This window comes from Cervus canadensis, chromosome 1 (assembly GCF_019320065.1).
Source record: "Cervus canadensis isolate Bull #8, Minnesota chromosome 1, ASM1932006v1, whole genome shotgun sequence".
Classification (NCBI taxonomy): Eukaryota; Metazoa; Chordata; class Mammalia; order Artiodactyla; family Cervidae; genus Cervus; species Cervus canadensis.
In genome coordinates this window covers 26663944-26677310 of record NC_057386.1, presented here as the reverse complement: position 1 = coordinate 26677310, position 13367 = coordinate 26663944, and the positions used below count along the sequence as shown (strand labels likewise).

The following is a 13367-nucleotide window of genomic DNA, read 5'->3' as shown; positions in this document are numbered from 1 at the left end:
GCAGTTTTCAAACCTTGGGAAAGTGATCACACCCCAGCCTCCTCATCCATGGGAGGTAGGACAAGAAAAATGACCCGTGTGCTGAAGGCATTTGTGAAATGCCTGCTGAGGAAGGTGAAGCATCATATTTTTATTTATATGCAACATTTTAAAACTACAAAGTTCTTTGATATGAATTTGATCACATTTTAACAACAGCATTACCAGACCATTTTTGAGTCCTCAACACCCATGTGCCATGTTCACAGAACGAAATGTGCAGTTTCAGGATCACAGAGTTAAAAAAGAAAAAAGCCCCTTCTCTCAAAGAGCAATTTGAGCGATTATTTCAGCACGGCTTTACGAACACAAAACCCGTTACCAGCCACACAGACTTCCTCCCACTGGTCCAGCCAGGCTCCCCCCAAGTTCCTGCTCTACTCCCTGCTCTACACACCCAGGCAGCTCTGGGTCTCAGAACTGACTTCTGCACCTCTGGGCAGGGAGGGGAGGTGTCATAGAAACAGCTCATGAGGCCCTAAACTCAGACAGGCGAGGATTCAGGTCCTGCCGGCACTGGGTGGGTGCCAGTGAACAAGCCCGACCCCTCTGAGCTCCAGCTCTGCTCCCCTGTGAAGCACCTGCCTCTGGGTTGCCGTGAGGTACCGTGAGGAAGTGGGCACACCTGGGACAGTTGCAGGGCGAGGCCACGGAAATGCTGTGGTTTTCAATCTGACACGGGCGGCATCTGGTGGCAAATATCAGCTAGGACAATGACTGGCTGTGTGGCCTGAGGTCAGCTGCTGAACCCCTCTGAGACTTAGTTTCTGCACAGGCGAAAAGAATGTGGTGACGGGCCTTGGAGGATCCCTGCGCCCTGTGGAAGGAGTCGCACAGGGCCAGGCACAAAGGAGACACTCAAAGATCGGCAGAGCTCACTCACACCCACGTGTCTGGTTTTGACAGACAAGCTGATCATTACTACTGGAGGCAAAAAAAATTTTCCTTCCAAACTGTAAACACCAAAGACTGTGAAATCACTCTGAACTGTTGGAGGGAGGAGCAACTTCCATTAACACCAGAGGCCACCCCCAACAGCCCCGTGAGAGTTTGCTCTTGTCCAACGCCACGCCCCCTGCCCTTTCTCAGCTACATTTCTAAAGAGCCTTGACAGCAAACATCTTGCTTGACGTGTGGGAATGAAGAATCAGCTTTTCAAACAGGATTCTGGACTCAAACTGCCTCTCTGAACAGCACTGACATCTACGTTCCCTTCGTTAAAGACAACATCCTGACTAACCCACAGTCATCGTGCTGTGACCACAGGTCAAATTACAATCACGTAAGAACAAGTGAAAACATCACTTTGAGAAACCAAATTCCCTTCCCAAGCGTCATGCCACCATCTCACTCAGAAAACTTGGGAAGCAGCAAGGACGTGCTGCTGGTGACTCTCCAGCACAGCGAGCCAGTACAGACTCCTCACTGGCCTTCCCAGTCTGTCCTGTGGGCCTGCATTCCCAATCTGGCCCCAGAACCAGCAGCATCAGAGAACACCTAGTAACTGGCTGAAATAGCCCATTTTCAGGCCTCACTCCAGATCCACTGGGTCAGAAACTCTGGGGGCAGGGCTGGGGGCAGGGCTGGGGGCAGGGCAGGGCCCACCCTCTGAGCGATGCTAATATGCACCAGCGGTCGAGGAAGACCACTCCTCTATCTGCAGTGGTTATTACTGGCCCCTTTAGAGACAAGGAAAGCGAAGTTCAGTGATTAAAGTGCCCAAAGCCATCCAGCCAGAAGGCCAATCTATACCCACACCTGATTCCAAAGCTGTTGCATGGCCTCTGTAGCCAAACTGTCTGTGCCATTTGATGTCCTCAGCTACAGAGCTCTGTTCTGTGAAGGGGGGGGGAGGGGGGGGGTGGAGGGAGAGGAAGGATGAAGCCTGCACTCAGAAGTGATGAATTATAGATGCTTTTAAACCCATATCATGCATCAGCCTGAATGGTCAGTCACCACTCAAGCCGAGCTAATTCTCCTGGCTCCACTCACGATCCATGTGCCAGGAAGTGGACGGGGTCCCTTCCCTGACAGCCTCTGTGCACAGTTCCAACTACCACTTTGACCAGGTAAGGGACACGGCTGCCTGCTCTGTCTCCAGAGGGCTGGCGCGCTCCATCCAAATGAGGGCCCGCAGGAAGGCACAAAGCAGCCCCAGCACCTGGGTGCGCCGGGCTGAGTCACCAGAAGGAATCCCATGCACATGGGGGTTCGTAACAGTGCTGAGGACCTGCTCAAAAGAGCCAGGCCGTTCTCTAAATCCAAAGCCGAAATTCAACCTCTATCAGTTCAAATGGTCCATTCAAACCTCCGTGTCTTCACAGACAATGAAGTTAGGAAAAAGACAAACATCTCCTCGTTCACAATTCCCAGCCCTCTAAATAAACGTGGTGGTTTTCAGGTCACAAGTGTGTCCTATAACAGAAATGAGCACTCATCATGTGGGGTGTTCTGCAGGGGCTGGTGGAGTGGGAAGCACCCAGCTTTGGGACCACACAGGCCTGGGTCAGCTGGCTGGGTCAGCTCCTCAAAGGTTACTTAATCTCTCTGGGCCTGTTTTTTCACTCACAATGGGTGGCAACGCCTGTGTTACAAGTGGATGTGAAGACAGAGGGGAATTATGTTCAACAAGAGTCTGCTGGAACAACTTTGCATTTCAAGACATCAAGAATGTGGAAGGTAGGTGCAGACAAACAAGCTTGTGGACAGAGGCTACTCAACACACCTTCTCTCAGCAGCATGGACACTTACTTCACTGTGTTTGCTTTTCTAAGAGCCTATTTTTAGACACCTTGAACAAACTAATTAAGACCAAAGAAAATTCCATTGAAGAACTTATCAGAAAGCTTGTCAATTTTCAAAAATTTAACAGATGGAGACACAAAGACATTTCCCAATGCATCTGGCAAAACCAAAGGGTGCTCTCTCCCACCTCAGCAATCCTAATCAGGTCACCCCGTGGTATTCGGTCCTCCGCCAACTCACAGCTGGGCTTAGAATAAGTCTCTTCACCCCAGGACTCAGTTTCTCAGATGAGATTAAGGCATCATAACATCTGGGGAGTCAACACACCTGTCTAAATTCAGCCCCATGACCTATTGGCTCCATGACCTTGAGCACAAGACTTACGCTCTTGAGCCTCAGTTTCCTCATCTGTAGAAGGGGGATAACACCCTGGCACAGGACTGCTGGACCAACAGTAGCAGTTCTGGCAAGAGCAAGACAGAACCGTGGATCCTGCAGTGGGGATGGATAAGCTTGTTCCCTGCTGTCCACCGCCCAGGACTCCTTATTCACATTTCATGCTACACTGGATGAAAATTTTTTTTTTCTTTTATAAAAAATATTATTCGGCTGTATCGGGTCTCGGTTGTGGCACATGCGCTAAATTGCTCTGCAGCATTTAGGACCTTAGTTCACCGACCAGGGATCGAACCCACATCCTCTGCCTTGCAAAGCAGGTTCTCAACCACAAGAGCACCAGGGAAGTCCTGGGAGACCTGTTTAAGTAGAATGCTTGAACTGAGAGCCTAGCAGACAAAAGCAGGGTAGGACTGGATAATTCCTCACATCCTCCCCAACCTCAATCTCCCAAATCCAAGCCCTTTGATTTCTCCAAGGCTCAGAGTCAACAGATCCTCAGCCATGAAACAACAGCTCCTCAATCTCCCAAATCCAAGCCCTTTGATTTCTCCACGGCTCAGGGTCAACAGATCCTCAGCCATGAAACAACAGCCACAGTCTTCCACACCCACCAATCCACCAGGAAGGTTCTGGAGAAGGGGGAGAACAGCTGCCAGAGAACTCTGAAAACTTAAAGGTGCTTCCCTAGAAAGTGACAACAGCAGCCCTGTGCGTGAAAATCCTTCAGTACTTCAGGCCACGAAGAATTGAATGCTGCCACTCTTCCTAATGAAATCTAAACAATAATTACTATTATTAGAATAAATGCCCACTCCTTAGGTTCAGGAAAAGCCAAGCCATTGAAATAAATCAGAAAGACTTCCCTGGTGGTCCAGTGGCTAAGACTCCATGCTCCCAATGCAGGGGGCCTGGGCTGCATCCCTGGTCAGGGAACTAGATCCCACATGCCATAACTAACACCTGGTGTAGTCAAATAAATATTTAAAAAACATAAATAAATCAGCATCCCAAGTAATTCTCAACTACTTTTTGCAGGGCTCTTATCAGAATCCAAACACTCAGGAAACCCACGTCTTGTCATGGAAGACAGTTACACAGAGTGTCACCTGCATTTCTAGAGAGGATTTTCATAAAGGATGTGGCATTTTTCAAGACCGTACACACCATGCTAGCTTTCATCACGCGGAAGTCTTACATTTCTTCACACCTCAGGCACAGGCTTGGAGTCACACACCCTGCTGGGAGAGAGATCTCCCCAAAGCACCCCATCTGCCAGGCACAGGGAGGCAAGAAGCCTGTGTAAACCGAGATCAGTACACCCAACAACACAACCCAGACACGCTCCTGGCCAGAGGGCTGGTGGGATGCAGCCCTGGATCCTGCCTCACTCTAATCAGCACTTTACCAAACTCTTCAACAGCCAGTAACTCATCCAGGACAGTGGAGGACAGCCTGGCCTGCTATAGTCCACGGGGTTGAAAAAAGTAGGACACAGCTTAGCAACTGAACAACAACTCATCCAGTGGGCTTCCCTGGTGGCTCAGTGTTAACGAATCTGCCCGCCAATGCAGGAGACCCAGGTTCAATCCCTGGGCTGGGAAGATCCCCTGGAGAAGGAAATGGCAACCCACTCCAGTATTCTTGCCTGGAAAACTCCATGGACAGAGGAGCAAAGGGGTCCATAGGGTCACAAAGGGCTGGAAACAAGTGAGCAACTGAGCATGCATGCAACTCATCCAGTGCTTACAAAAGAAAAACTCAGTGAGACTGGTAAGGATGACTGACCCAATATTAAAACTAAAGAAGCACAAAAGTTTTAAAAATGTAAAAATACAGATACAGATTTTTTTTTTAATGAAGACAAATAAGAAATGAGAAGATCTTGGCAGACTCTCTGACACAATCACCTGTCCCAAACACAATTGCTGGAACAAGCACCACTCAGGAACAACCTGTAGGCCCTTTGGATGTTCATTTAAATACAGATGAAAACTTAATTATCAGTGCAAATTCAACCCCTGCTGCGCAGGATTCGGCCTACGATCTGTTAGCACCTAACACCCGTATCTAGAGCTACAAGATGCACAAGTTTTCTGCCAAATCTTGATTATCTTACATAACTGGAAGAGGGCAAGGACCATTAAAAATTAAAATTCACCTTTTTCAATCATTTTAAGCTCCTCCTGGAGGTGGAAAGGAACAACTCCTACTTCTCACCTTTTTCTGTTCAAGTTCTTAGTGAATGTTAAAAGAGGAGAGGGATAACCCTGAACATCTCTCTAAAAAAAAATTCTAAAATATCCCAGAGAGAGCCCCGAGCCCAAGCTTCTAGTTTCGGCACCGACGCTGTATCACCGCATGACCCAGTGCCTCTCTCTGGGCCTCAGTTTCCCCATCTGAATCCTCAAGGTGGTTAAGCCCATCCTCCTTCCAGCACAGGCTCCGACGCGTCCCCAGGGCAGCTAAAGGGCGAAGAGCCCCAGACGGAGCCCCTGGGCGGAGGAATGGGTTCCCACAGGCCCCTGCCGGGATTTCTGGGGAGAGAGAGCAGTCCTCACCCCCTCCCCCCCGCAAAGCCACCGGGCCAACTCCGGGTTGCAAACAAAAACCTGTTGGCACGGACTCCTCTCGGAAGGGCCAGCCTCTCCCAAGGCGCTGGGCTCCCGGGAGCCGCCCCACGGGGAGAGAGACGAAGGGTCCCCTGGAAGAGGCGGCCCCACGCACCCCTTCACCCACCTCGACCAGCCCGGCAGGACCGCGGGGCGGGGTCTCGCCATCCCACGCGGAACAAAAGGCAGCTGGAGCCTGGCTCCGCCGCCCCCGTCCCCGCTGTGCCGTGGGGTGGGGAGGGCGAGCCCGGTCCCTGCGGAGGGGAGGGGGCCCGCGGCGGCCCAGAGCGGGGCGGCCGGCACCTGGACGAGGGCGGGGGCGCCCGGCCCAGGGAGGAGGGGCAGGGTGGGTCCAGCTGAAAGGTGGACGGCGAGGCCTGGACGGGCTCCCGGAGCTGCGGCGGGCGCGGGAAGCCCGGGGCTCCGAGGATACCAAAGGAAGAGCTCCCTGAGGGGAAGGGAGGGGGTCCCTGCAGAGGAATGAGGACCCAGACGGGGAGGGGCCGTGCTCCAGCCCGTGGGGCGGGGCCTGCTGGGTAAGAGGGGATCCCGCCTGAGGTGGACCCGGCTGGGACCGAGGGGTGCATACTCCCGGAGGTGGTGGGGGGATCCGCGCTCTGGGGGCGCTCTTGGGAGGGGCAGGGTCCGCGCCCTCGGTCCGCTCCGGCCCCCGAGCCCCGAGGCCCCGGCTCACCTGCGCTCCTCCGGGCCGACCCGGGTGCGCGGCTGCGGCCGCCAGTAGAGCTGAGGAGGCGGGAGCGACTGGAGCCCCAGGAGTCGCAGCCGCTTCCAGCTCGGTTTGACACCCACACACCAGCCAACATGGCGGCCGGGAGGGGGCGCGCCGGCTGCGTGCGCGCGCCCGCCGGCCCCTCCCCTCCGCCCGGCCCAGGTCCCGAAAGGCCCCGCCCCCTGCCGTCTGGCCCCGCCCCGTGCCCCGAGGCCCCGCCCTGGGTCCAGCGGGCCCGCCCTTCCGCCCGGCCCAAATCCCGCAAGGCCCCGCCCCCTGCAGTCTGGCCCCGCCCCGCTCCCGCGGGCCAGGGTCCCAGCCAATCCAGGTTCCACTTTCTCTGACCCCGCGACCTCCCTCGGGTACCCACGACCCCACGCAGACTACCCAGCCTTCCCACCACACCCTACAGCCCACGCCCCAATACTCTAAACAACCCCCAAACCCTATGCACGCGTGCCAACGACCCCACACCACTGCACAAACCGTGGCAAATTCACCCCTGAAACCACGCACACGGCAACCTTCACTCAGACCCCACAAATCCCCCCACATCCCAGGCACGTCCCACAGGTCCACACACCCTCTCCTCCTTCACATACACACGCCGAGAGCCCCCAGTCGAAGCTCAAACACGCTTCCCCTCCCAGTGTGCTCTTGTACACATTAACAAGTCCGGGAGGTGGAGCCGGATGGTGGGGGTGGGTGGTTGTGCAGGGGCGCCGGGTGCTGGGGTACGAGTGTTACCCTTGGTGAAAATTCACTGATGTATGCTAAGATGTGTCACTTTAATGTATGCATTCTACTTCAGTAAAACACACCTGAAAATTATTCTGAGGATGGTGCAGAGACTTTGCTAGACTGCTAGTGACATTGTGACCCTAAAAAGGTGGGGCGCTGGGTTCACCCTCCTCCCATGAGGGGCTTATAGAACCCCCTGGTGCAGGCTTGCCCCTTCACAGGGCCTCACACTCTCACATAGGAAACACCTCCTCCCTTCGGTTCAACCAGGGCCCACGAGACACCTACTATGTGCTAAGAACCAGCTGGAGGAGGGCCAGACCCTGGAGAGGAGCCCAAACCCAACTTGCTCTAGTCAGAGTGGGGTCAGCGGAGACCCCTCACAGCAGGGTCTGGGGATGCATCAGGGCTTCCTGGATTGGCAGAGAGCACCCTCCCGCAGCCTGTGATCCAAGGAGGCCCAGTTGACCTCAACACTATGCCAAGCTCTGTTTTCAGGGGGGCTATGTCCAGCAGTCCCACTGTGCCCTCGCTGGCAAAGGCGTGGAATGCAAGCCACTGTCCTTCCCTGAGCCCCATATTCCTTCCGCCTGTGTGAGAGGAGACGGGGGATAACAGCCCTCTGTTCTCACTAACTAGAATCTAGACTGCCCTTCTCTGGCCACAAGATAAGAGGGAGAGAAGGAAGGAGAGGGAAGACTGGAAGGAGTGATGAGGGGGAGGGGAGAGGCCGAGAGAGACACTAACACCTTCTGCAAAGCCATGTGGCCGTCATTCCTTTGAAAAGTCCGACAGTGGTAGTCCTAGAGGCCAGAAGCCACTTGTCCAACCTGCCTTCAGGCTCCACAAGCTTTCTCCACTAGAAAGTGAACGAAGCCCTGTGTGCCTTCCCCCAGAGGCAGGAACCTGAGCTCCCCATTTTGAACCTGGTCCACCCCCATCCTGGAGCACCCTCCTGGTGAGCCCCAGCTCTCTGCTGGACCTTCCTGGGCCTACAGGAGGGCAGCACTCTCGCTGAAATCATGGCCCTCCACCCCCGAAGAGTCTGCAGCTACAGATGAACTTGTGCCCACATGCAGCAGGTGCCCAGCACAGGCTGGAGTGCTGTCCACAGACCAATGCTGCCACTAGGACTCCTTGGGAAGATGCATTGCAGTCTAGCTGTCCTGTCCACACGTAAGCACTTGAAACGTGGCCAGTGCAACTGAGGAGCTGCAGTTTTAAGTCCTTATTTAACTTTAGTTGATGAATTTAAACAACCACGTGCCCCCACCAGGCATGGCGCTGGCCCCAAACCTCACCACAATCCTTCAAGGTGAGTCTTTATATTGTTCGCATTTTACAGGAAAAAAGTGAGGTTTGGAGAGATGCCAGGCTGGATCAACCAGGCCAACATTTGCCTGCAGAACCCAGTCCTTTCCACACCCAGCTTGCAAATCTGCACTGCCACAGAGATTTAGGAAAGAGAGCTGGATGCAGATAAAGAGATGATAAGCCAACCACAGCCCAGGAAGTGAGCTGGAGAGCAATTCAGGGGATCAAGCCAGGCTGCAGAGTAGAGAGGGCCTCCTAAGTCTGGAAGACCATCTCCCCTGTGCAAGGTTGGAGGGGACATTCCTGCATTCCTCAAACTCACTTCTCCTTCTTCACGCCCTTTGAAGCCCAGGGCACTCTGGCACTTCTTCTCTCAGTTCATCCCCATGAGGAGCCCTTGAGGTTAGCAGCACCATTCCCATTTTAAAAATGAGGAAACAGAGGCAGCCCACGGCCATGCTGGGATTCAAAGCCAGGTTCTCCTGGGTCCACAGCATGTAAGCTGTCTTACAGAGGAAGGTGCAGGATAAGCCAGATACTCTGCCCAAGGCCCAAGCCGACCCAGGGCACAGGCTGGAGCAGTCAAGCTCATCTGCCTTCCTGGGGCTTCCCTGTGGCTCAGAGGTAAAGAATTCACCTGGCAACGCAGGAGACGTGGGTTTTATCCCTAGGTCAGGAAGATCCCCTGGAGAAGAATGGTTACCCACTCCAGTATTCTTGCCTGGAAAATCCCATGGACAGAGGAGCCATGAGGGCTACAGTTCAGGGGTTGCAAAGAGTCAGATACAACTTAGAGTTTGGAGGTGAGTCTCAAATGCCTGAAGAGGCAGAGTGATGGGGGCTGGTCAGGATGATGAGGTTCAGAAGCAGGAAGAAATGGCTGTACAGATGGGAATGTCTCTGGGGTTAGGGAGGGAGGGCTTCAAGGGGGAGGCGCTGCAGGCAGGGAGAAAGGGCATGTCGTGAAGATGGCATGCATCTTCTCCTGGCAACGACGCAGGAGGTCTCAGGAAGTCCAAGGTCTGAACTCCAGATCCAAATCCATTTGTCCAGCAAGCAGAGCCTATGCTGGCCAGCCCTCAGGTTCCCCATCTGTGAAGTGGGGGTAGCAATCCCTCCCACCTTGAGGGATTGCATTTCAGTTCAGAATGAGAAAGCAGAGGAGGAAAAGCTTTAGAAATTGTGAAGCCCTAGATGGGCAGTGGTTCTTATTAGGGCACAGAGATAAAGCTACCCTGGTCCCTCCAGGGGCTGGAAGTCTGAAAAGGCAGAAGAGTCCTGAACACAGACAGCAACCAAAACACTGAAATCACAAGAAATCATAAGAGAAAGGGCATGAGGTCTCAGAAGGAAGCTTCCTTCTCATTTTTAGGGAAGGAGCAATATTTGCAGTATTTTCTACATTAATCAATAACCTGGTAATTCAGTAGAGATTTGCATAACACCTTTCTTCTACAACATGCCTCAGAAACAAGTTTTTATGATCTTCCTCAGATTTCCTCCCTAGGGCATGAAGTGTAACAATAAAAAACAGCATCAGCTTAATACATAATTTTCAATCTGTGACCCAACACTTCTAGTCTTTATTGGCCATTACTCCTCAGGCTTTTTCCCCTACAGTGGTGAACATTCCAAACAAGATAGGCTATTTTTATTTTTTTTAATGTTATTTATTTATGTATTTATTTTTGGCTGTGCTGGTTCTTTATTGTGGTGCTCAGACTTCTCATTGCGGTGGCTTCTCTTGTTGCGGAGTAGGGGCTCTAGGGGACGACAGAGGATGAGATGGTTGGATGGCATCACCGACTCGATGGACATGAGTTTGAGCAAGCTCTGGGAGTTGGTGATGGACAGGGAAGCCTGGCGTGCTGCAGTCCATGGGGTTGCAGAGTCAGACACGATTGAGTGACTGACCTGAGCTGAACTGAGGGCTCTAGGGTGCCTGGGCTCAACAGCTGCAGCGCACAGGCTTAGCTGCCCCGTGGCGTTTGGGATCGTCCCAGACCAAGGATTAAACCTTTGTCCCCTGCCTAGGCAGGTGGTTTCTCAACCACTGGATCACCAGGGAAGGCCTTTATTTTATTTTTTTTTATTTGGTAAACATCTTTAACAATAATGCTTAAGGGACTTCCCTGGCAGTCCAGTGCTTAAGACTCCATACTTCCGCTGCATGGGGCGTGGTTCCTTCCCTGGTAGGGAAAGATCCCTATATGCTGCACAACTCGGCCAAAAGAATAAAAATAGCAAGAATCCTTAAAAAAATGCAGGGGCTTCCCTGGTGGTCCAGTGGTCAAGAATCCGCCTGCCAATGCAGGGGACACAGGTTCAATCCCTGGTCCGGGAAGATTCCACACGCCTTGGAGCAACTAAGTCCGTGAGCCACAACTCCTGAGCCCATGAGCTTCAGTTACTGAAGCCAGAGTGCCTAGAGCCTATGCGCCGCAACAAGAGACGCCACCACAATGAGAAACCCACTCAACCTCAACTAGAGAAAGCCCGAGCGCGGTAAAAAAGATCCAGCACAGCCAAATAAATAAATCAATCTTTAAAAAAAAAAAAAAGGCATGCACACATTCTACAAATACCTCACCAGTATTTTTCAAAACTGCCAAGGTCATGAAATACACAAAAGACTAAGCAGACAAGATAGCTCAGTAATACCTGCTTTGCAGTAGGAGACTATGGGCAGGAAGCATATAGTCCAGGGCCACATGTACAGCGGGCCCTAGCACTCTCAGGATCCGGTGCTGTGGGAAAAAGAGCAAGAAGACTGGCCTTGGCTCTGGAAGAGGCCGGGGCTGATGGAGCAGACTGTCAGGATCTACCAGTCTCTCCGGAGACCTGGGACCTCACCTGCAGACGGGTTCTCCCTCCGCCCTCTCCTCCCACTCACCTCTGCTCCTTTACTGAGCCCCTCCTTGTGAAGCTGGTTTGTGCTGGGGCGCCAGGCTGGAGGAGGCTGACCCAGACACAGCAGTTATGAAGCCAAGACACAGAGGTCTCAAGAGAGGGCAGAGGCCAATGACCTCAAGGGGTGAGATAATGAAACAGTTTTGGCCATTTAGACCAGAAAAAGGCAAAAAAAAAAAAAAATCCCCCCAATGTTTCTTCTGCTTCTTCCTTTCATTTTTCTCTCCCCTTCTTTCCTCCCCTCCCCCTCCCTCCCCCCCTTCCTTCCATGTCTTCCTTTAATTTCTCTTAAGAAAATACAAGTTGAGGACATAAAGCAAACATTGTTATTAATTTTTGTAACTGTGCTTATCTAAGAGATACTGAGCAGAAAAATAATAAAGTTGCATCTTCACCGTCTTCATCTGAGTGACTAGATGCAAGCCGCCCACACACCCAGATGAGGACAGGAGGGACAAATGAGCCAGCTGGGACCTGCCAGCCAGCCCAGGCCCCCTCAGGCCTCCCTGCATCATTCCCACCAAGCTCTTCTGTTGGCACCGCTCCCAGACCCTGCCCTGCAGCCCCACTCGTTTCCTGGGGTCTCCCAGCTCACCTCTGAGCGCCTGCATGTGCTGTTCCCTCTGCCTTGAATGCCTTTCCACCCTGGAGGATCCTTCTAGAAGTCAGCCTGGCCCGAGTGCTCATAGGTGGGCATCCTGCCCTGGGGGCCTCCATTGATGCCACGGGCATCCTGGCACCTCCCCCTGGACAGTGATGTGGGTTCTGCCACCCTGTGGTTCTGCAGCTTCTTGAGTGGGCCCAGGCCGGGCCTTCCTTACCTGTGTCTCCTCCCCTGCACGGTTCTGGCCCCAGGGCACAGTGTCTGAGCGTGCTTGTTGAGCACGCAGAATTGCTGGGGAGACAGGAAGCTGTGTCACCCCTCTCAGCCCCTCCGAGGACTTGGCACCACACTTAGAATCAAATCCACAGCCCCTCCCATGGCCAGAAGACCCTGCCCCTGCCCCCAGTGCACCCCCTCCCCAGCACAACACCTCACTGTTCCAAGTTCCCTTTGCCAGGAATGCTCCTCACCAGATGTCCGGAGGTCCAGATGCCCCGTGCGTGCTCACTCCAAAGACAGACGGTGCACCCCTGCCACCACCCGCTTACCCTAGGCGCCTCCCCACTTCCTGCAGACTTGAGTTACAGCCACCCTGTCTGGCAGAGCTGTCGCCCAGGTTTCAGTCCTGACCACCCCACCAGCTGCGAGACTGGGCAACCTCCAAACCTTGTGAAGTGAGATGTGAAGAAACTGGTGGGGTGAGCTCAAGATTGGAGCAGTTCCGGAGGCCACCTCCTCGGGGCTGGGCCACCACAAGGCCACAGCCACACAGACACAACCATGCAGCCCCTCTCCTGAGCCCTCCCCTATCATCCCACTGGACCTTCACACCAACCGGAAGGCACTCTCATGATCCCATTTCACCAATGAGGAAACTGAGGCACAGGCAGGCGAAGTGACACAGCTAGGAGGCGGCAGCCTGGAGCTAGGAGCCCAGTCGGTGCCCTTACCACTCCCCCCACAGACAGAGGCTGTTGAGCCTGTCCCGTGGAGTGCAATCATGACTGAAGGTCTGCATTGAACAAGGATTTCCTGCTTCCCTGCGAGGGAGGGTGGAAAGGAATCCAATGGAGGGAACAGCAAGTGCAAAGGCTGAAAGTCAAGAGGATGCAGGATGGCTTGGCTGCTGGACAGTGGGCTGGATCAGGAGGCCACAGAGGCTCAGGGCAGGGAGGTGACCTGCGTGAGGTCACAAGCACCCACCTTGAACAAAGATTCCAATGGCAGTTGTTGGTTTGGACATGACTCCAGGAGTCACCTTTAGGAGCATGGGGGA

The 13367-nt window shown here is 53.5% G+C and overlaps 2 protein-coding genes and 1 long non-coding RNA gene across 9 annotated transcripts in view; all 3 read right to left on the bottom strand.

The window, feature by feature from the left end:
• Window positions 1-6658, bottom strand: part of EPN2 (epsin 2) — a 51996-nt gene extending 45338 nt beyond the window's left edge. For 2 of the 7 annotated variants that reach the window (XM_043472931.1, XM_043472956.1), the window contains exon 1: window positions 6487-6655. The gene's annotated coding sequence lies outside the window, so the exon portion shown is untranslated. Of the gene's footprint in view, window positions 1-6486 lie in introns of all 7 variants that reach the window. The other 5 variants (XM_043472963.1, XM_043472969.1, XM_043472951.1 and 2 more) reach the window with 4 other exon arrangements.
• LOC122453261 (vegetative cell wall protein gp1-like) lies at window positions 5912-6616 on the bottom strand. The gene has a single exon (XM_043487495.1). It carries the CDS (start codon window positions 6614-6616, stop codon window positions 5912-5914), a length of 705 nt encoding a protein of 234 aa, XP_043343430.1.
• Window positions 6659-10319: 3661 nt separating the features above from the next.
• Window positions 10320-13037, bottom strand: LOC122445304. The gene is made up of 4 exons (XR_006270509.1): window positions 12083-13037; window positions 11471-11603; window positions 11239-11324; window positions 10320-10340 (listed from the first exon to the last, which is right to left on the bottom strand). It is a non-coding gene; the product is annotated as an uncharacterized LOC122445304 (long non-coding RNA).
• Between the last annotated feature and the right edge of the window lie 330 nt (window positions 13038-13367).

What these genes read in the sequence shown, in the direction of transcription:
- LOC122453261 (XM_043487495.1), bottom strand. Translation starts at nt 6,616, where the DNA reads ATGTTGGCTGGTGTGTGGGTGTCAAACCGAGCTGGAAGCGGCTGCGAC.